The sequence below is a fragment of the Varroa destructor genome, unplaced genomic scaffold, assembly GCF_002443255.2.
Source record: "Varroa destructor unplaced genomic scaffold, Vdes_3.0 BEIS01000002.1, whole genome shotgun sequence".
NCBI lineage: Eukaryota > Metazoa > Arthropoda > Arachnida > Mesostigmata > Varroidae > Varroa > Varroa destructor.
Genome location: NW_019211455.1, coordinates 47,659,292 through 47,679,330, shown reverse-complemented (window position 1 = coordinate 47,679,330; position 20,039 = coordinate 47,659,292). Strand labels below are relative to the sequence as shown.

The following is a 20,039-nucleotide window of genomic DNA, read 5'->3' as shown; positions in this document are numbered from 1 at the left end:
TATAGGGCTAACATTCGACTCTTGTTTTGTGTCGGAATACACGTTTCCACCTAGACATAGCTATACACGAGTTTTGTCAAACTTTCTGAAGAACCTAACGAGCAGCCTTTTGATTTTATTCTTATCTATACACGCATGTGACTTACTATTGTGCTATATTTAAATCGTTTCATTTCTTGGTCCGGGCAGGATATCGCAAAAGTCACTGTCAATGGCTGTTGCATGTTGCTTGACTTCGACAGTAATGAAGTGAGACCTTGTATTTATACAGTGATGTAGTCGTCTTTCATGAATATGTATGTTACATAGCTCTTATATTACCTATTGGATACATTTCACAGAAAAGCTCAACGCAAGCCACAAACGAGAGAAAACTGATATTATACAGCAGCTTAACAAATACAAAGAAGAAGCACAGTTAGCGCGGAATCACATATGCGTTTCGCAAGAGGTCTGTACCTTTCATCGTTACTCAACTAGGTAATTATTCATTGTTTGTAACGGGAAATATTATAGAAACAGGATGAACCTAGAGTTCTAATTAGGAAGCTTACTTCGAGGCACCTCTTTGCTTTCTCACTCTTAAAAAGATTACTACTTCCTTATTGCGGAACACTGCATGTTTAATCTTGTATTCTGTTAAATTTTCTATTTAGTCTGCCAACAGATCTGATATCTTATCCGATCATATACGTATGTATGTTCGAGGAGACTGACAGAATTGGTATTCAGATGTCTCAGGTTTGGCAATTCGCTCTATAGGTGCTTCCCGAAGATATTAAGAGGGGGCTCAGGGTACAATCCGGTCATGAACTCAAAGCTCATATAACTCCGTTTCTATCGTGTTTCTTCTACTCCATCATCTATTCAAATCAATAACTATGGTTTTCAAGTAAAATTTTAAAATAGTTCTTTGCGTATGACAAAATACGTGAATTTGCCTTAATTTTGGTGACATGATTGTGATGTGACAGATCCGCGAGGAAAAATGTAAGCTGGAGCAGGAGCTGCGAACACTTAGAACAACTGTCGATAGCCTCCATCAGAAGGAATTGGAGCTGCAGTTAAAAGTGACCGAACAATCAATCCTTCTTAGGGAAAAGGAGCATTCAGCGAGTCTCTGGGATAGTGGTAATGATGCCATTATGAAGATCTGCCAGCTTGCCAATATCTCTCCCGCTGTTGACATCGTTGGCAAATCTGAAGTAAGTACCCAATTTCATTCTCAGAATTACCTATTATATACATTTATCCAAAATGCGGACCCATATTTTATAGAAATGTCAACGAATGTTTGGTGGCTTTTTTGATGACTTTGGGTTTCGAACAGGACAAATATATACTACTGTTGGACGCATGTTGCGATCGATTCCGCGCGTTTAGGGATGGCTTATCACAAAAGACTCTCGAGCTGGAGCAGGCAAAACGAAAATGCGACGAGCTGCGAGTGTGTATCGGGGCACTCGAAAAAGAGAATCACGTACTAAAGGTAGCCGTTTAGGGTAATTCATTTATTTTCCTGTTACATAACGCTGCTTGATTTCTGTGCTTCTCGCTTCTCAATCTCATAAACTAATCGCTTACTTATTTATTGCTTAGGAAAAACTTGAGCACAATAATTCCGATACCGAGAGCCAAAGCGAGACCGCCAAGTTAGGTCATCTCAAGGCTGCCCAAGTGGCCCGGGTTGCTGCGGAGCAGCTCGAAAGTCATAATTTGCAGCTTAAACTTCAAGTACAGACACTTGAGGAGCAAAAATCGAAACTACAGTTGGAGCTAAAGAACCTTATTAATGTCGATGCAAAGCATAAGGCCGAAATTGCCGGTAGGTCTATACATTCTCATAGATTTTTACCCAGCTTTACGGTGGTAGTATTACTAACATTCTATCTGGTTTTAGATAGGCAATTTTGTTTTGCAGTAACTAAAATATCTAAAAACTGATAATCTTGTTAAAGACAACAGTTTTCGTAGTAAACTGTCATCCACACTCAACGTAAATATTAATTTCAGCAGTACTTGGCTTATGGCGAACCATCTGTTTTTTTTGTAGTACTATAAATAAAATGTAAACGAGCTATTTGTTTTCGCTTTTCTTTTAGAATTAATGAACGAAACCCGCCAACTGGCCATCGAGTGCCAGCGGGCTCGTGAAGATGCTACAGAGGCTCGGCGCTTAGAGGAGATGGCCAAGGATTTCATGGAAAATGAAAAAGAGTTCGCGAGAAAAGAAGCCAATGCGATGGCTACAGCCCGACTTGAGGAAGGTTAGTCTTTAATTATTTAAGTATACGATAGTATGATTTGAATGTTTCATTAGCTGTTCTATGCGTCTGCGAACCTGCAACAGGCTTCTGTGTGTATTTTTTTCATTTTTTGATCCATGTATCAATTTCATATATTTGGCTTGAATGGCTTACCCTCTGGGTGAAAATGGCCGAAGCTTGCTAATTTGAATACTGCCACGACAAGTGTGAGTAAATAACACATTTCTTTGTTGTAATCTTTGTCGAACAGAGGTGCGACGCATGGAATCACAGTTGGCTCGCGAAAAAGAGGCAGCCAGTGAAGCTATCGCGAGGCAACTGCGAGCGGAATGCGTTCGCCAGTTGCAGGAAAGACTCACAAAGATGGAGCTTCAGAAGGATGAGGAACTCCAGCGAGTTTTGGACACCGAAAGGAAAAGTGCTCAGAGCAAGGCTGATGAGCTCCATGAGAAGTCAGTTGTAATGCTTAGCCACACGTTTTAAGAACAATTATGATTATTCAGAGAAAATAATAATAAACGGCTGACACCTTACAGCATATGACATGATGCCGCCAAGGTTCAGTTTCAAACATGATCACCTTTTATGTGTATCCAAATCTAGTGGAAAAACGTTTTACACCATAAAGAAAAGATGTTGTTACTTTTTTTTTAGTTTTAGTTAAGCGCGTTTCTATTATATTGAAGATAAATTTGGATTGGTACCAGTTAGTCGTGTATACATATTAGAACGTTATACGCAGTTTAATCTTGATTTTAAGCCTTCTAAGATTCGAAATCAACGTAAAACCACTTCAAAATGACTCAGAAGCTGACAATCAATGAACATTAAGTTTGGGTATCCAGAGCGTTCCGTCTGATCGCGATGAAGTTCTTGTTCTGATATATGTTATGACTTCCTATTTTGTGTAAGGGTGGTTATTCTCACCGAGGAGATAGACGAACTTCGCAAAGAACACCTTGAAGCTTGCCAGCAAAAAAAAGAAACTACCGAACGGCTGAAAAAATTTGAGACTGATCTTGACGAGGCTCGCTATGAACTCACGCACAAGGACGATCAAATAGCGAGGTAAACATGGTAGCTGTAATGCTATTGTCGTCTTGTATGAAGAATAATGCACAAAAAAACTAGCCAGCACTGTGCAATCGCTAGCTAGTTTAAGATAAATTGACGCCACAAATAATCTCGTCTTGTAATATCTAGCTTGACAAAACAGAGCATTTATCCACTTGGTTAATAAAAAGGTAACATATGAGGAATTTTTGTTTGTTGGTATTTGATCATTGTTGGCCTGACTTGCATGCGTTTCAGGTTATGTCTAATTTAAACCGTCGATTTTATGAGAAACTAATAATAATAAAAAAAAAATTATATATATATTATTTTATTATACATGGCACATGTCGTCTGCTGCGTTTTGTTCTTGTGTGCACCTGCAGGTTGAAGTCACAAGTCGAAGATATGAGGCTCGAAGATGAAGCTCGCGTCGGCGAGGTGGCTGAAATGCAAAAAAAAATGACAAATCTACAGGCTGCTGTGAAAAAAGCGAAGCTGCTTTTAGTCAAAACCGAAACTGAAAAACAAACGACAATGGAATCGCATCAGAAAATAGAAAGCGTATGTGCTGAATCCAATCTGATTAACACCTTGATGTGTTACCAAAGATGTCTATCTGACAAATGTGGTTCAATTTTAAGTCGTCCAAAGTTGCCGTTGTATTGCAGTCTCTAGTTTCTAACGTGTATAGGTGTAGCCGTACGCTGGTTTTAATTAGGCTTTAAACAATGATCATAGTGCATCTTTAATGTCCAGTGTCTCCATGGGAAGTGTAATACTGAATAGGAGGCTTCAATAAGAACAGTGTCGCATAGCTTTGGAAATAGCAATGCGATATTTTTTTAACAACTTGGAAAAGGAGATTGTAGACAAAAAAGGAAATTCAAAAAAGAACAAAAACATTGAAATTCGAAGTTTCGTCTTACAACGGAGGCTTACTGAAATTGATCTTTCACCAAAAAACATAGGTTGCTTCGAGGATGCACGATATGTGGCAATACTACGCGATCAAACGAAATGTTTCGCATAAAAGTGAGTAATTTAGACGAATCATAAAGTGTGTATCTAGTGTCATTAGATTTGTTAACTTTTCAGGAAAACCGAAATTTACAAGCGAAATTAGACGCATCATCTCTTACTCTTAGCGCAATGCAAAAACGGTGTGAGAAGTTGGAAGCGGCCTTACATGTGCTAGGTCCTCGGGATCAGGAATTGCCGGGCGGATCTGGTGATACGGTCATGCAAGATACCTGTGCGAAGCTTTCTACGGAACTTAACGATTGCCGAAAAAGACTGCTTGACGCTGAAAAGGAGAATACTAAGTTGCATGGACAGCTCAGACACAGACGGAGTACCATAGAGAAAGTCCGTGATCAGCTTGTATCGATAAAGGTTCGTTTTTTTAGCTTTTTTATAAAAGAGTTATGAAACTTGCCAAGTCAACTGCTGATCAACCTTTATTAAAGCTTTTACCGTTTGAACTGCAACAGGGCACCCTTGCAATTCAAACGGTATGGGTGGTACATAATACAATCCAATATAAATTTTTGCTAAATAAATTGGAGTACCATATTTTTATTTTTGCACTATTTTGCGTCAAAAATAGGTAACTTATTATTATTAGCAATTTTCGCAGTCATTATTCAGCAATTCTTGCAGCTTATTTAAATTTTTGTACTTTCTAGTTCTACCTGTGTGTAATCATCTTCTTCGGGATTCAAAGCTACCATCTTAAATAATTTTCTTATCTCCCGTACAGGAACAAGGTCATAGATACGTCGCTGAACGTCGTTATTTCGTACAGATAATTGACAAACTCGAAGATGAAGTGGCTGCTTGGAAGCGACGAGAGACAGATGTTCGGGTTGCGCTAGAGGGTGTGACCGATAAGGTCATCGAAACGCTGGTGGCAAGACACGAGTTCATACCTTGCAAGGTCAATGTATTTGGCATTGCTACCTCTTAATCTACGCATTATTACATTTTATAATGGTCTCCGCTCGGATTTTACAGGAGGTGTTACCTTTATGTACTTCATACATTCATTTGTAATTCGTTTGTAAAGCGGATGGTGTAGTTAAGTCTACGTTTATATTATTATGACAAGGCGAGCCCGTACTCCGAACCATCAATCACGTGGGTAGTTTTGCCTTTACATTGAGGTAGTATGCGGGTAATAGCTCTGTCGGTGCTCAAGGAAATCTATGTGATTGTGATTCCAGGCATGGACAGAACCCACCCCGTTCGCACATAAGCTACATGTCGGGTAGCTTATATGCGATGGAATCAGAGCGCAAATTATATACCTGTCAGTAAAGACAGCAATAACTATTTTATATTCATTGTAGTTTTCAGAGGCAAGAGGACCGATATATATGTATATATTTAGAATGTAACAAAACGAAAAGTACCTACAATATATGCCAAACTATTCACTATTTTTGCCAGTCTTTGAATAATTGTATTTAGGTGAAGTCACCTGGTAAGTATGCGTTAGAGGATATTAATTATGACAAGAAAAATACATAATAAAATCTGCGGAAGTAGGTTTAAGCAAAACAAAGGAGTAGTATGTTACTTTTTTTTTTAAATATCGTAGTTAGTAGCAAAGACAACCTTTAATATATTAGAAAACACCCAATGCGGAACTAATAACAATCTAATAGCAAAGTAAGTAGCAGTGAACATGAGAAGGGTATATATATATACGAACACTATTCATTAGTGTTTACACCACTTTTATATATGCACTTTTATATTATATATATATTACTCCACTTTATGCTTTACTCTCCTCATGTTCACTGTTACTTATTTTATTACTAGATTTTTATTTAGTTCTGCATTGGGTGTTTTCCCTATATATATATAATATAGAACATGTTCTTCCATGTGTCCTACAGTAATACACATGTCCTACGTAAGTTACACACAGAGGCATATATGCAAACGTACGCCGGGTAAACTCTTAAACAACTTGGAAAATTGTATTCAGTAACAAAAAGTGATCGTCACGACTTATATTTTATTAAAGCAATCTTTCAGAGAGGTGACATATGTTTGTTTTCTTTGCTATTGATGTGATGCAATAACCATAATGCGGTTTCTGTCATCAATCAAATTTACTCAGCCGGGCCTGTTATCAAACTACATGGTAGTGCATTTTTGAACAGCTGTTGATTTACCGTAAAACGAATATTTCGAGTTTTGTTCGCCCAGTACTTTTTATTATTATTATTATTCTTTATTTGTATGCACGTCTGGTCTTAAAATTAAAGTACCTCATGTGTCTCTAGCTTTAGTAGGCGAATACTGTCGCATTGCACTCTCATTTTTGTGCTACTGGGCCCCATGATACTGTGGTACCTGTATACGCAGCACTGTGTATTATTACCGTTAAATTATACTGTCACATGTCATAATTATAATTATTTTTAGACATCGAGGATCACAATACATCTGAATGATTTAGGCTCATTGTTATTGCATATAGTAAGATACGGATCATTTGAATCGACAGATACGTGTTCGACCAGAGGCTTCTATATGAGCCTCTCAGCGAAATTATATCGAATGCACTACTTCATACATTGCAGTTGCAGTAACTATTAATAGTATGAACATTGATACTTTTATGATTTCTATGGTAACTACTGGATTAGGATAAATTGCCAGGATGTTCATTTTTAAAAGGACTCTGGGTGATGAGTCCTTCGCCGTACTCTCCGGTTTGTTCCGCAGACAGTGTTTCTCAACTATATATTAAAGCAAACATTAGATTTGCGAGTTTTTCGTACGAAAATAACGAGTCAACTCACGATTAACAGTATTCAGTTAGCACGAAGTTTAATTATAGATGATACCTATGTCCTTCTGCTTGATAATGACGAAGATTCAGAACATTTTTCGATGGAATATCCAACTCGCGAATATAACTGTGCATAAGCTGATGTTAACCTCTCATCATTACAAATATTAATTCTATCGGTGAATCTGGCATGTTCATAAATTACTAGGATTTGATTTAAACGATCATCTTCTATAGGTTGATTAGTAGTGGCTCCTAAAGTCGTACTAGATTATTTGGATGATCTACTTATCCTGTATAGTATTCAAGCGCATTTTGATGCCATACCTTCGGTGCCTATGTGGATTTAGCACGATGCTGTAAACAATACATTTGCCACTGTCGTTGTAATCATCTGGAGGCAATGTTATGCACCTTAAGTTAATAAAGTTTAAACACTAGTTTTATTTACAAGATATTATCCATTTATAGATAAACTAAGATGGTTCATCAATTATGAGATTATATGATTAGTGTATTTAGCAAGCATAAATCTGTCTTAGCGCGTTTTCTGACGCATTTTGCCAGGACCAGCGTTATGCACCGCACTCCGTTTTTACGAGATATTGGCGTAAATAGCTTTGAAGAATGGCAATTGACTCGGTAGGCTTACTTCGTTCTTATATAAGAATTCGACCTAACGTGTATTCTGTATCTACGAAGGTCTGATAAGGATCCTGTCGTTAATTAAGTTAATACCTTTCGGTACAGAAGACACTGGGGTATTTAGCGAATCCAGCTTAACTGCTGGCCACCTAAATGTTAGGGGCCCACAGAGAAAATCAAGGAAAGTGCAAACAAAAGCTACACAGCCGAGTTGTTGCCGGATTCTCCTGAGTAAATAACCCTAAAGCAGGTTTGGCGCTTGACAGCGAAGCAACTCTAATTAGGGCGGGGAACTGGGCGTCTGATCTCTTTGGCTAAAATCTACCATAGATCTGCATTGTCAAACAACACACAGGGCACTATATAGGATAAATGTGCAGTGCTATTTTCACTGGTAACGTCGTATACCATGACTCAGACGTGATAATTTCAATGGATCGAAATTGTTTTTATCTATCGGTAAGGTAAAAGCTTGCAGTCATTTTAAACATCGCAGACTGGATTCTGTGGAAAGAGATAATTAGGAGAATATCGAACAGGTTTCTAGCTTTAGCTAAGCATATTTTTTGTTGAAAGTCAAGCATAACCTAGTGTAAATAAGAATTCAGAATTCGAAAGCTGTATATAGCTAGTTAAACAGATGAGTCCCTTAAGAAGAGGCCTATTTCTTTTAAGTTGAAATTAATGCTTTTACAGTCCTAAGCACTTTTAATTTCTTAGAGCAAACAAAGCATTTTCCACCCTTATACCATCTAACCCGCAATTTTTACATATCTTCGATGTGCTTGTATTTACAGCAGCGCCATAGGAATCCTAATTATTAAATGGAAAACAAAGCAAATATTTCATAGTCATTGATATTTAAATAATGTAGCAAATTTGCTTTGTATCCAAAATTGAGAAAATTTCTGGTTACTCGTTGATATTGTTTACTACTCTGACAGAAATACGACGTAATTTGAAAAATTCTAAAATATATATTGAAAAAAAAAAAAAAAATATATATATATATATATATGGACAAATCATTCATATCATAAGCTTACAAAGACGGTGCATGTCCTACGCTAAAACTCCCTCAATGTATTTAATTACGTAATGACAGTGTAGAAAAAACAATGACCGCTTTAAAATGCTTTCGCAAAGTATCTACATTTTATTCAAAACTAGCTAAAATCACAGCAAGCACATGTTATTAGCACTGCTATGTTTAAATACACTCCTGTATCCCTATTTAAAAAAAAAATTAATATACAAGAACAAGATCTTCTATTTGTTTCTCTTCGACTTTTCACTTTCGTCTATACAGTACTGAAGAAAATCTCTCAGACTTTCAAATTCCGTCCTTCCACCTGTTTCCGTTTTCGGTATTCGAGGCAACATTTCTCCTACTTTCTGGCGGAATTCCTTGAGCTAAAATCGTCAAACATACGACAGGTCAATAATTAAATTCAAACATCTTTTAAACAAGAGTCAGAGAAAAAAGGTCTCACTTAAATATTATAGAGGGCGTGTAGAACATATGATGATTTTCCATGTTAGATGAAGCACGCTTCGGCTTCTATGATAAATGAAACTAACGTCTTTTACATTGAGTGCCTTCCAGACAACTCCGCAGAAGAGACCGAACCCTCCGACAGCGTATAGCGTCCCTCTTCCCAGCGCACGCAATGCTAGGTCAGTTCCACTCTCAGGCATCTCCTTAGAACCTACCATACCCTGAAACGAGGCCATGCATCCAAAAAATATTCGAATGTAGTTTCAGCTTATAAGAATGACCTATTCCTTTTATACAGGCTACTACACCCGAGAAAAACATGCCATACTTAAAGTATGAGAATATAATAATGAAATATGTATATATATATATTTCAAGAGCGGGAGAAAGTGTTCATACCTGCAACATGTGTCTTCTAAAGGCACCTAAAACTACTTAAATATACTCATTTTAATTTGTATGTAAATGCATCTAAGTCTAAAAGGCTTTCGTTTTCTATACTTTACCTGCGCAAAATATTTAGGTGAGTGTTTCTTGGCCATAGCAATTGTAGCCCCAAAGCCGAGGAGTAATGAGAAACCCGCTACTGCTCCCATAAAAACAATTTCTGTGAAAAACAGAATTCCGCAAATACAAAATATTCATTAGTATAAGCAAGTAATTTATTACATATTTTTACAACGAACGATAAATGTGTTGGCGAGAATACTACTGTTTCAGATCATTGGATACATATAATAAAATGAGAAACAACAATCTAATATTGTCAAGAAACCTTTGTTTTAAAATGGTGCCAAAAACCCACATCATTACTATTTTCCTCTCCTTTAGACTCCTGCTTATGTCTGAAGAATCCAGATGACTAAGAAGGCTTCAAGAATTCCGCTTTCTAACTCGAAAAAGCTTTAGTGTATAAGCAGACTAAATCGTTGCTAAATGTAATGACCTGTAGTTCGTTTCAGGTCATTCATTTCAAAGTGAATTTTGTTTATACAAAGCTATAATTCGCATGTCTTTCCGTATTTCCGTGCGCCAGGTTTGTCCCCTGCAGTCCTCTAGAAATGCTGGAAGGATCCCAAAGCTAATTCTGTGTTCCGTACGTAATTCATAGCCAAACCGAACATGTTAATAACTATCAGCTTTATCTGTGATGTGAAGGCGCTCGCTAACATCATTTTTATTTTTCGAAACAATTAATACACTGCGCTCGTGTGCCCAGTTTCTGTTGACAAGAATAATCAGTTCTTCAAGGGTTTGTCATCTCTCATTATCTGCATATATTTAGTGATCCCGCGTATAGTCATAAAAGGGTAGCACGACAATATATTGTACAAAACAAGCCATGTCAGAAAATGCCAAACTAGTATTACCACGTTCGTGGTCTCCAGTCCACGATCAGCTCAAGTAAAATAACTGTCCATATCGAACATTGTCAGATCACAGCACAATTAACAGAGATTAGAAATATCTTGTATGCGCTAAACAGAAGGAAAACAGCGTTTAGCGACTTCTAACCGATAGCTAACTAATAACCGATTTCCTAGCAATGGTGTCAACTAAAACAAGAATGAAAAAAATTGAAGGTTACATATTACGTAGGTCATTAAGCAGCATGAGATACGTTATCATACGCTATCAAAATAGTAACATTTAAGCGGACCACTCTTGTAATAAATTATGTGGTTTCGGTTTCAAAACTGTACCTGGGATCTTGGTGCGGGTCTTCGCTCCCACTCCAATCTCGGAGATCTCTTGCTCGGCCATGGTTCTGCCTTAAAGATCGTTTTTTTTTTGTTCTACATAAACATGCACGTAATCACACTAAACACATTGTATTCCATTTCGCGGAATATGCAACGCATTCCACTTTAGTGACCATCTAATCGCTTACATGTTCATGTTCGCGGATTTCAGAAGAATAAATCGAACTCGCGAGTCAACCATCCACCAAATGTATAAGAACAATGGAAACCCTAGCGACTTGTACTGGGAAAGGATCAAGCGCTGAAGATGACGCGGGAAATTCAAAAGTGGTAGGCAAAAAAGAATCAACATCATTTCTGTGAACAGATACAGTGACAACGTATTTATCAACCACTAACCTAATAGGTTTTTGGTCCTTGACCGATCCTCGGCCTGGATTGCTTCACAGCTTCTAAAATCTTTTGAAAACTGTAAGGCGGGCGCTCGGTCCATAGCCATGCAAAGCATAGGGCTAAATGATATAGTTTAATAAAACTGAGCGTAGATACATTTCATGTCGAAATAATGATCGCATTCGAAAACTGTCATTTCCAATAATACTTACTAAATGATAGAACAACTTTATTTTCACAAATTGAGTAGCATTTATATGTGATTCACAGAACTTCAGGCAGCAACAGACTGATGTCGGCTTAAATCAATTAACTTTTTGCAAGCAGATAATCAGGACACTAGCACCATGCTACCACGTTATCGGCAATGCACAACAGCTTAGAAAGAACGTTTCGGCTGTTACATTCAGTGAAGCAATGCCTATCATCATTGCGCGTCCGTAAATTCATTAGATAAGCACGCTGCCTACCGCACCATTACACGGACAGGACCTATTTGCCTCCTCTTTGTGTTTCGTGTTCAGTGGATACAAGAGTCTAGTCAGATTCTACAGGCTTTCTATAGACAAGACTTTAATAGAGCTTATATTACGAAATTACAATAAATGAGACGTTATTACTGTTGGGTAGAAAAAAGGCACGCGTTTGTACAATCTAATTATTGGATTATGGGTAAGTATCACATGAATATATTTGATATAAATTCAAAAAGACGGAGAGTAAAAGTTTCTAAGAAGTTTAACAATTAGAATGTTCTCGGAAGAAGGACGACAGCTATTGAAGAGTACCACAAAAATGACTGCATAAGTCGTTTTGTAGAACAATATTTAGTTGAAATAAACTTCTTAAATAAAAAATACCTTGAACTTGAGTTAACCTTATATCTCTAAAAATATTTATCTCAGATGTGTGCAGTAATATTTATTATGGCCAAAACAGGCTCATATTATCTGTACACTCAAAAGCAATTTTCACTATTGAAGATTTATGAAAATGCGTCGTACTATCATATATTTACATGCACAAAATTAATTTCATATAACTTCTCACAATAAAAAATTCCTACATTCGCACCCACTGTGTAGCATTTACTTGTCTTAAGCAAAACCTAAGTGATCTCTCATTTCGTTCAACGATAAGCCTGTCTCCGCCGGGATTTTAATAAAGGCCGTAGAATGTACACATATGCATCAAAATAAAATGTTAACAGGGTTGAACCCAGTCGAACCTCGTTTAATGACAATCTGCTTTAAAATTTTTTACGTTTGGGTGTCTCTACAGGACAGTGTTGACTTTATTAAACTTGCGTTAGAATTCATTTATTTATATACACATAGGGCTATAATCCGTTTATAATGGCAATAGAGGGCTCCCAGAACCGTTACTCTGTCTGTCTCTGGCAATCGCATTAAGTTTTGTTTGTTGCGGACTCGGAAGCGCTTGTGCTCAGGCTACGTTAGGTTTATCGTTCAACTATCAGAGCACAGCTGGGTCTTGGCTTGCTTGAGCCTGTCAGCAACCTCTTGGCGTTTTTTAACGAGTGCAATCTCCTCCCGAAGCTTACGATTGCTTTCGGCCTTCTGAAAAGCCGCATACGCATACAGAAATCGATTTAGACATATATACATGTATTGTATAAAAGATAACTTTTTGCAGCAATAGTCGATAAACACGGATTATGATATTAGAACGTTCTCTAGTTCTATATTATATTAGAAATAATACTAACCATGGCAATCAGACGTCTGGTTTCTATCCGCTTCAGTCTGGAATCTTCTTCGATCTGTCGGAGAAACTCATCTTCGGGAAGGACCACGTGGGATGGAGTAGCCATAAGCTTGTAAAGCTTCGCCTGCAAAGGAACCAATGAAGAAAATCTAATCGGTTAGTTTCTAAGCAAGACAAATGGGAAATGTGACTTATTTTTGATACTTAGATTAGCAATGTTCTCGTAGGTAAAACGCTTTCAATTAGAAACTAAAGATTGACGCGCTAACCTGAGAGATATTTTAGAATTTACTTCTCAGAAATAATATTATAGCCAGTGGGCTAAGCAAAACTAAACCTCTGGAGAGAGATGTTCAGCGGTTCAGCAAATCTTTAAAAAATCCTCTTCTTTCAACAGTCAAGAATATATTTATGAAAAAGTTTACCTACCACGAGATGTCCTTCTTCATCAAATTGTTCTTGATAGCATTACCAGTGCGCTCCTATCATCCGAAATTTTACAATCTTTCTGACTTTGAAATCATTAAGTTAGATTGAAATGCCTCAAACGAGGCTCCGAGGTTGCCAGCATAGTGATGCCGTAAATTGTTTCTTCGTTCAGCGCACGGCCCGCTATATTCAAAAGCATGGTCATCAGAGTTTTGCCATACAGCCCTCTTATTATTCAAAAAGACATTTACTCTGCATTGTATCTTCCATATACAAACCTCGATGCGATCGATACAAGCGTCGAAGTGGGCGATGTCCTCAATGCTGGCACGTTCTACATCGCCTGGCTTAACTTCTTTTTTATAGCAATTCTGAAATAATGCCAAACGAATAGAGCAGACGTTTACTATGGGATACACTTGCTAAACAAAAGTTATGTATAAACATTTATCAGAATAATTTGGTTGTCTTATATTTTTAAAACAGGAGGCAAAAATTAGCCGTCCTCAATCTGCAAGCAACCCACTCACCAAGGCTTCAACGTCGCTGACGAAATGTCGCAACTTCTCGGATAAGTTGTCCTCAAGAATATCCTGAACTGCAACGAGATTGGAGAAATATGTTTCGTCAATCACCAAATGGATGTCTTGACTTCCGTTTAGTATTTTGTGGAAATCCACGGAATTGGTTCCGACGATTATCCAAAAAATCGCCGAAGATAGAATTAAGCAGCCCAGCTATGGTATCCTTAAAGTATATTTTTCTAATCGAAAAATAGTTTTGAAGCTTTGATATGCATACGTGACCTATTATACATACATATATATTTATGTATACATATATGTATGAAATAACAATTAAAAGCTACTGATAAAATGGGAGATAGCCGTAGATTATATTTCTAGCTTTGAGTTTCTATTATTTTCATTCCATATTGCATTCCATTTTGCATGACTATCAAAATATCATCCCCAAGTCAGTACATGTACAACGGACGTCGGTCTATGACACTGAGGAAATAATTTGACCAGACGACAAACTGTAAAGATATACCCACCATTTAACCTGCTGTTGTATATACAACCACAATGATGTATGAACATGTTTTCGTTTTGAGTTCAAAAATTAATTCAGGCTTTTTTTTTTTTAAATAATTGCTGGTCTGTTGTTGAGCTAGATTAATCTGCACAACGCGTGCAACACAAACAAAAATAGTTTTTAATATTCATCTTTATATAACGCTTAAGTCATAATTTTACTGGTCAAGAACCGACAACGAATCAAGCGTTTACAAGGAGCTAAATTTTATTGGATCCGATTGAAGGCACTGTGATAAACAGGTCATAAATGATTGAAAATAAAAAATTTTAAATTATGAAAAACATTAATGTATACTGCTACGCATATTGAGACCTAACTAAATACGTGACTTGGATCCATGCATGCGTAGTGTTGCTTTTCGCAAACAGAACCTACTTTTGGCCGAAATCATGTTTGGCGTTTTCTTGAATGTTTTGAATAAGTAGAGCATATCAGCGCTGGATGTGCTATCTGCCATTATGTCAATCACTGAAGGACGAGATGCAGAAAACTGTTCGTAAAACTTAGCCGTACATCATATTTTCTTAAGATATCTAGGTAAGGCACTGTGCGCTTATTGTTAATGTCAGCGTATTATTTGTTTCCTCCAACAGAATGAGTTGTCTTTCCGTTACATTCCGCCATTGACATTTCAAGTATCTCGCCCTTGTGGAGAGGGATGTATCTACCTGAGTAGCGACCGGCTCAAGTGGCGCGTCCACTTTACGAATCGCAGACATACGACGGTGCCTAGGTTATTATTTGCAAAATTCACACAAAATGAGCAAAGGTATGTAAGGAATAAGCTCTTGTAAAATACATAAGCTTAGAGGAACTCTACGCATTGATTTGGTTTATCAATCCGTTAGATATTGCATACTTTTTTTTATGAAAGGTTTATTTTCTAAGTGTTAACGAATGACCTATTCCTGAAATACATACAAAAAAGGGTGCGGGCCACACCATCTTGTAATAATAATATCTAAATAAGTAAATAAGGACCTAGCAAACTTTACACACGAAAGAACGCAATATTGTTTCAAATCTACTCACCACCATTACCATTCTTTTAAATACTCTGTCACGGGTACTGTCGCAGCTTCGTTCTAGCAGACGGAAATACGCCTGCGCCACACTGAATGAGACTCATTTCACTGTATTACAAAGACATTCAACACACACACCTCTATGTCTCCAGACTTCAGTCTCAGACATGACCTGGCTTTCTTTGACGGTTCCCGGTAGCAACAGCGCGGGCTAAACATTACCATTATGGCCCTGTGTTTTGATCGTTCTGGGAAAAATGGCGGTAGGTGAAAGATTCTGGCCAAGAAATACAGCCAGAAGCAGGCGCCGCCAGCTATTACACACCCAAATATTACTTCGTCCTATCTGCTAACTATTTACTGTCTGGTTGTTAGTTTTCTACCAAATTGGGTGCTTAGTGCTTCGGCTCCAGGTGTAGCTACCCTGGTCTCGGCTCTAACTGGAACCGCTACTGAGGCAGTCAGCTGCTGAACTCAACCTCTCAGCTGTGCGCTCGTCGACTCACAAGTATACTGTCGTTGCTGCCCGGCTTGCTGGGCTGCCTCCTTTGGACGCCTTGTACGTGCGATATATACTGTCATCTACCTACCTATGTATATCGAACTCGGTGCCGTCCCTAACGTCCGCCGTTGTCGCTGCCATTTCGTTTGGGATCGCGATCAGATTACAGCCACTTCCAATAGTCGTCGTCAGCTGCTAGCGACGCGACTAGCTGACTCGCCGTCCTATTCAAGGACCGCGCGTGGACTCATCTGTTCATGGCCCTTCCCCCTAGAATGTTCGCTGGTGACGAACGGAGTTCTTCGTCGAGCTGTCACAGCGGAGAATTTAAGCGAAGCCATTCACAGCTTGAAGGTAATTTAGGTATTGATGACTGAACGGACAACGACTAAATGGGCGACAAACAAAAAGTAGCTAACAGAACAGATTCGTCTTTACTACTGGCGCTGGTGGATGACAGTTCCTGTCTTTATCTAGGTAGATCTGTCCCCGTGATAGCTTAGTGGGTAACGTATTTGCCTGCTATTCTTAGGGACACGTTGTGGTCTAGGCCCGAACCCGGAAGCGACCGCATGGAATGTCTAACGGCGATACCGAACGTAAAGTTCGAAACATGGAGGTAGACATGTAGTGTAATGGTTTGTCAGTTATCAACAGTGGAAAGGTTAGATTATACTGAAACAAAAAATGTTGCTTACACAAGAACGACGTTAATTAGATTATGTAATGTCAGAGAAAAACAATATTTTGGTGGGTGAGTTGGCTACTGGCGTTCCGCTTGATGTATGTCAGATGCAAGAAAGATATGCCAAGAGTGTAGTAAACAGATTTCCAACATAACTATGACGACATTAAGTCTACGGCAAGATGTTGTGTGATGTAACCATACGATATGTCATGCCTACATTTTATGCTTAGATAATTGTCAAACGTATACTGACTCCGGCCAGTTGACTGAAAGTGGAGTGGGGCATCATAAAGATGGAAATACTAATAATCTGTGCTCTTTATGGAGAAAGTTTTAATCTGCGCGCACTATTAGTGGGATAAATTTATATTCTTGATCCAATTTGGGGTATTCGCCTAGTTGTTAAAGATTAGGTTACGAAAGATTTAATAAATAACGTTAGCAATGTTCGTCGATATTTCTGCTTCACGTTAGCGAGCTCTTAAAGATGGAAGGCCTTGTTCTAACAACTACTGAATAATCAGCAGCTGAATGGTGTGTGTGTTTAAATTGTTCAGAAACTGGATCGGTCAAATTGGATCTGTTGTTAACGTCTTTGTTAATGTTAGTTAGAATTTTTGCCGATTAGTAATAATGATACTATGTTGTTTTTAAGGAGCGTTTATCATTGCCTTTCCTACGGCGCATAGCGGCTTCAAAAATACTCGATTACGAGGCCAATTAGCTCCGGTTGATGAACTGCTGATATACTTAACAATAGTTTAAGAGACAGACCAAAACAATACTCTTCTATTGAAAAGGACCTGTTTTCCGGCATGGCAAGAAGTAAAGTAGAATATCGTCTTTTTTTAGGAAACCCGCCGGCAGCGCAAATGAATTCGATGTTTCAATGCCGGCTCGTTTTGCTCCCAATGAACGAATTGTGAGTTTATATATTAGCGACAGCCAATTTTATGCGTGGACAGAGAATACGCTTGAATGTAGCATCCGTAAATTCCGCCCCGCTTCGTAACAATTTGTCATGTTAATATTTTGCTTTGACGGATACCGACATTTTAGTACACTGCATTGACGCAACGGTTAGAATTATTTCTTTGATGCGAACTTAAACAAACTTAAACTTGTCTCGTACACATAGCGGTACTTACTGTTTAGATATATTGTAGTGGCAATTTTCGAAACAATAATAACGCAACCTCGTTGCTCATTTTGAAAAAAGACGTTTGTTTAAAGTCGTATCGGAATTCGAAAATGGTCTCCCATTAGGTTACCTTTTCGCCGTCACAATGCTGTAGTATCACGTTTGTCCCTGCATAACCTTGTAAAAGAATGTTTAGTTAAGACTAGTCTAAATTTAAAACTGAGTGATATAAACACTTCTCTTCGAGCTGTGGGCTGCCAGGCTGTCTAAAGCAGTGCTTTTTTTGCGTGACGTACATAAAGTAACCAAATACTACTGGTAGTGATTTATGAACTTACGAAACCTAGATTCATGCAAAGAGTCAAGTTTTCTTGACTCTAATATATATCTAATACAATAATGCTCATATAAGATAGTAGGACCGCGCCTGGAGCTCGAAACATTAATTTAAGTTTACTTACGTTGGGGTTGTGTTCCAGCAGAGAACGCGAGCATCCCGGAGTCGAATGAAAACGTTGTGGCGATCGGGGATGAAGTGCTTGGAGCGCTGCTAAATTCAGTGCTGCGTGAGAAACGCCAGTCATTATTGAGAAGTCCACAGGTAGGCGGATACGCATTAGTGTAAAAATTAGTCCTATTTGATATTTGGGAACCCTTATAGTATGTATTTATACATTTATGTAAAATGGGCCAAGAGATGGGATGGACAGTTTGAGAATCTTCACCTGAATTTTTTCAATTCTTATTATTATACCAACACCATATTTTACTTTCCTGTTTCGTTAACGGACGTAAAAGGACAATTCTTAACCTATAAACTGAATTTTCTCAAACTACCAAAAGGCTTTTGCCCAAGCCTGTATATAAATGTATATACTTACAAAGGACATGTATATTTGAATAATCAGCTAGAATGCACTCCATATACTATATTTCCCTGTTTTTCGCCTCTTTCTAATTTTTTTCATTATCATCGTGTTAATTCCTAGGTCGCTGCTTTATTGGCCAGTCGGGAACAAAGTCTTCTACAATTACATGAAAATCAACAGCAGCGGCAGCAGCAGCATGACCGCCATTCGCATCAACAAGCCGATCTGCATCCGCCCGAGCAGCAGTCGCCCGCCCCCCCACAAACTCCAGTTTCGCAGATTGATTCATTTGGCCAAAGCCCTTCGCATCAGAATAACCCACGTGCCGTGCCCATAACTGCCACAGATCGTCAACAGCAAATTCAGCAACTACAGCAGCAGCAACAACAACGACAACAACAGCTTAATCTGCCGCCGAGTATTCGGCCGCCCCTTAGCAGTAATCATTTAGGAAACAATTAAATTAGCGATGAACAGCAAATCAATCAGCTGACTAACCATTAAACTAGATTATTTAATCAATGTCCACTTAAGCGCAAGCGAATCATAACTATATATATATATATATATATAGATCTGTGAGACACTGGTAAGCCAGCTAATAATGAATTTTTTGTACGACGTGTACGATGTGGATAATATGAGTTAGATATAGTGTCCTAGATCAAGTAGTTTGATTTTCAGACAGACGCAGACTGGGCGCTCCCTTCAATCGACTGTCATGCCTTACCAAAAGTAGCTGGGGGTTGAGGTAAAGTGGACACTTTGTATCGGTACACAAAATTCGGAGAAAATAAGATAAGGAATAGATGGAAGACTTTGCCGAAAATCGCATATAAATCTAAGCCTAAAAACATTGTTTACATTAAACTCTACCTATATAACTATAGAAAGTGTATATGTATATAGATATGTTTATGTATATATCCACACGCCTAAACATAGATTAGAGGGAGAAAAACGTATGATAGGTATGCTCTTGCTGTGATTTTTCCAAGGTGTACTCGTTTTCGATTATAAATACTATCTGCGTAAAAGGCGTCCACTTACGACACAAACACACATACAAAAACGTTTAGGAAGAAAGGGTGATATTAAAACAGCATATATATACATACATGAATATGAACGTGTATTAAGTAGTTCACGTACATAAAACAAACAATTATAGCCGTATATATATATA

At 38.0% G+C, this 20,039-nt stretch overlaps 4 protein-coding genes and 1 long non-coding RNA gene across 10 annotated transcripts in view; 3 read left to right on the top strand and 2 right to left on the bottom strand.

The window, feature by feature from the left end:
- LOC111245675 (uncharacterized) overlaps positions 1-6,376 on the top strand; it is a 10,128-nt gene extending 3,752 nt beyond the window's left edge. For both annotated transcript variants that reach the window (XM_086978706.1, XM_022794327.2), the window contains exons 5-14: positions 342-451; positions 975-1,205; positions 1,331-1,489; positions 1,600-1,825; positions 2,103-2,267; positions 2,518-2,719; positions 3,180-3,335; positions 3,707-3,884; positions 4,419-4,715; positions 5,083-6,376. In XM_086978706.1, the coding sequence (XP_086834832.1) occupies positions 342-451; positions 975-1,205; positions 1,331-1,489; positions 1,600-1,825; positions 2,103-2,267; positions 2,518-2,719; positions 3,180-3,335; positions 3,707-3,884; positions 4,419-4,715; positions 5,083-5,289 (1,931 nt within the window). In that variant the 3' untranslated portion in view covers positions 5,290-6,376. The remainder of the gene's footprint in view (positions 1-341; positions 452-974; positions 1,206-1,330; positions 1,490-1,599; positions 1,826-2,102; positions 2,268-2,517; positions 2,720-3,179; positions 3,336-3,706; positions 3,885-4,418; positions 4,716-5,082) is intronic.
- Positions 6,377-8,902: 2,526 nt separating this feature from the next.
- LOC111244506 (transmembrane protein 242) lies at positions 8,903-11,251 on the bottom strand. Of its 4 annotated transcripts, none has more exons than XM_022791714.2 (4): positions 10,978-11,251; positions 9,781-9,881; positions 9,367-9,495; positions 8,903-9,189 (listed from the first exon to the last, which is right to left on the bottom strand). In XM_022791714.2, the coding sequence occupies exons 1-4, from the start codon at positions 11,036-11,038 to the stop codon at positions 9,046-9,048; spliced, it is 435 nt and encodes a 144-aa protein (XP_022647449.1). In that variant the 5' UTR covers positions 11,039-11,251; the 3' UTR covers positions 8,903-9,045. The 4 variants fall into 4 exon arrangements, with proteins under 4 accessions (XP_022647449.1, XP_022647448.1, XP_086834838.1 ...); XM_022791713.2 differs by having other exon boundaries at positions 9,358-9,495; positions 10,978-11,245; XM_086978712.1 differs by having other exon boundaries at positions 9,358-9,495; positions 11,166-11,219.
- Positions 11,252-12,618: 1,367 nt separating this feature from the next.
- On the bottom strand, positions 12,619-15,271 carry LOC111245817 (uncharacterized). The gene is made up of 5 exons (XM_022794654.2): positions 15,004-15,271; positions 14,058-14,125; positions 13,806-13,898; positions 13,100-13,222; positions 12,619-12,950 (listed from the first exon to the last, which is right to left on the bottom strand). Exons 1-5 carry the CDS (start codon positions 15,083-15,085, stop codon positions 12,840-12,842), a joined length of 477 nt encoding a protein of 158 aa, XP_022650389.1. The 5' UTR covers positions 15,086-15,271; the 3' UTR covers positions 12,619-12,839.
- On the top strand, positions 13,135-14,166 carry LOC147757912 (uncharacterized). The gene is made up of 2 exons (XR_015319975.1): positions 13,135-13,254; positions 14,014-14,166. It is a non-coding gene; the product is annotated as an uncharacterized LOC147757912 (long non-coding RNA).
- Positions 15,272-15,758: 487 nt separating the features above from the next.
- On the top strand, positions 15,759-19,976 carry LOC147757911 (uncharacterized). 2 transcript variants are annotated; one of them, XM_022794651.2, is made up of 3 exons: positions 15,759-16,509; positions 18,464-18,585; positions 18,974-19,976. In XM_022794651.2, exons 1-3 carry the CDS (start codon positions 16,413-16,415, stop codon positions 19,313-19,315), a joined length of 561 nt encoding a protein of 186 aa, XP_022650386.1. In that variant the 5' UTR covers positions 15,759-16,412; the 3' UTR covers positions 19,316-19,976. The 2 variants fall into 2 exon arrangements, with proteins under 2 accessions (XP_022650386.1, XP_022650387.1); XM_022794652.2 differs by having other exon boundaries at positions 15,760-16,509; positions 18,467-18,585.
- Positions 19,977-20,039: the final 63 nt, after the last annotated feature.

What these genes read in the sequence shown, in the direction of transcription:
- LOC111244506 (XM_022791713.2), bottom strand. Translation starts at nt 11,038, where the DNA reads ATGGCCGAGCAAGAGATCTCCGAGATTGGAGTGGGAGCGAAGACCCGC. An exon ending in GACCCGCACCAAGATCCCAG is followed by an intron (nt 9,882 to 10,977) that starts GTACAGTTTTGA and finishes TGTTTTTCACAG; the next exon opens with AAATTGTTTTTATGGGAGCA. An exon ending in AGGCACTCAATGTAAAAGAC is followed by an intron (nt 9,190 to 9,357) that starts GTTAGTTTCATT and finishes TGACGATTTTAG; the next exon opens with CTCAAGGAATTCCGCCAGAA.
- LOC147757911 (XM_022794651.2), top strand. Translation starts at nt 16,413, where the DNA reads ATGGCCCTTCCCCCTAGAATGTTCGCTGGTGACGAACGGAGTTCTTCG. An exon ending in AAGCCATTCACAGCTTGAAG is followed by an intron (nt 16,510 to 18,463) that starts GTAATTTAGGTA and finishes GTTGTGTTCCAG; the next exon opens with CAGAGAACGCGAGCATCCCG. An exon ending in CATTATTGAGAAGTCCACAG is followed by an intron (nt 18,586 to 18,973) that starts GTAGGCGGATAC and finishes GTTAATTCCTAG; the next exon opens with GTCGCTGCTTTATTGGCCAG.
- LOC111245817 (XM_022794654.2), bottom strand. Translation starts at nt 15,085, where the DNA reads ATGGCAGATAGCACATCCAGCGCTGATATGCTCTACTTATTCAAAACA. An exon ending in AAACATGATTTCGGCCAAAA is followed by an intron (nt 14,126 to 15,003) that starts GTAGGTTCTGTT and finishes ATCTCGTTGCAG; the next exon opens with TTCAGGATATTCTTGAGGAC. An exon ending in CTTGTATCGATCGCATCGAG is followed by an intron (nt 13,223 to 13,805) that starts GTTTGTATATGG and finishes GTTCCTTTGCAG; the next exon opens with GCGAAGCTTTACAAGCTTAT.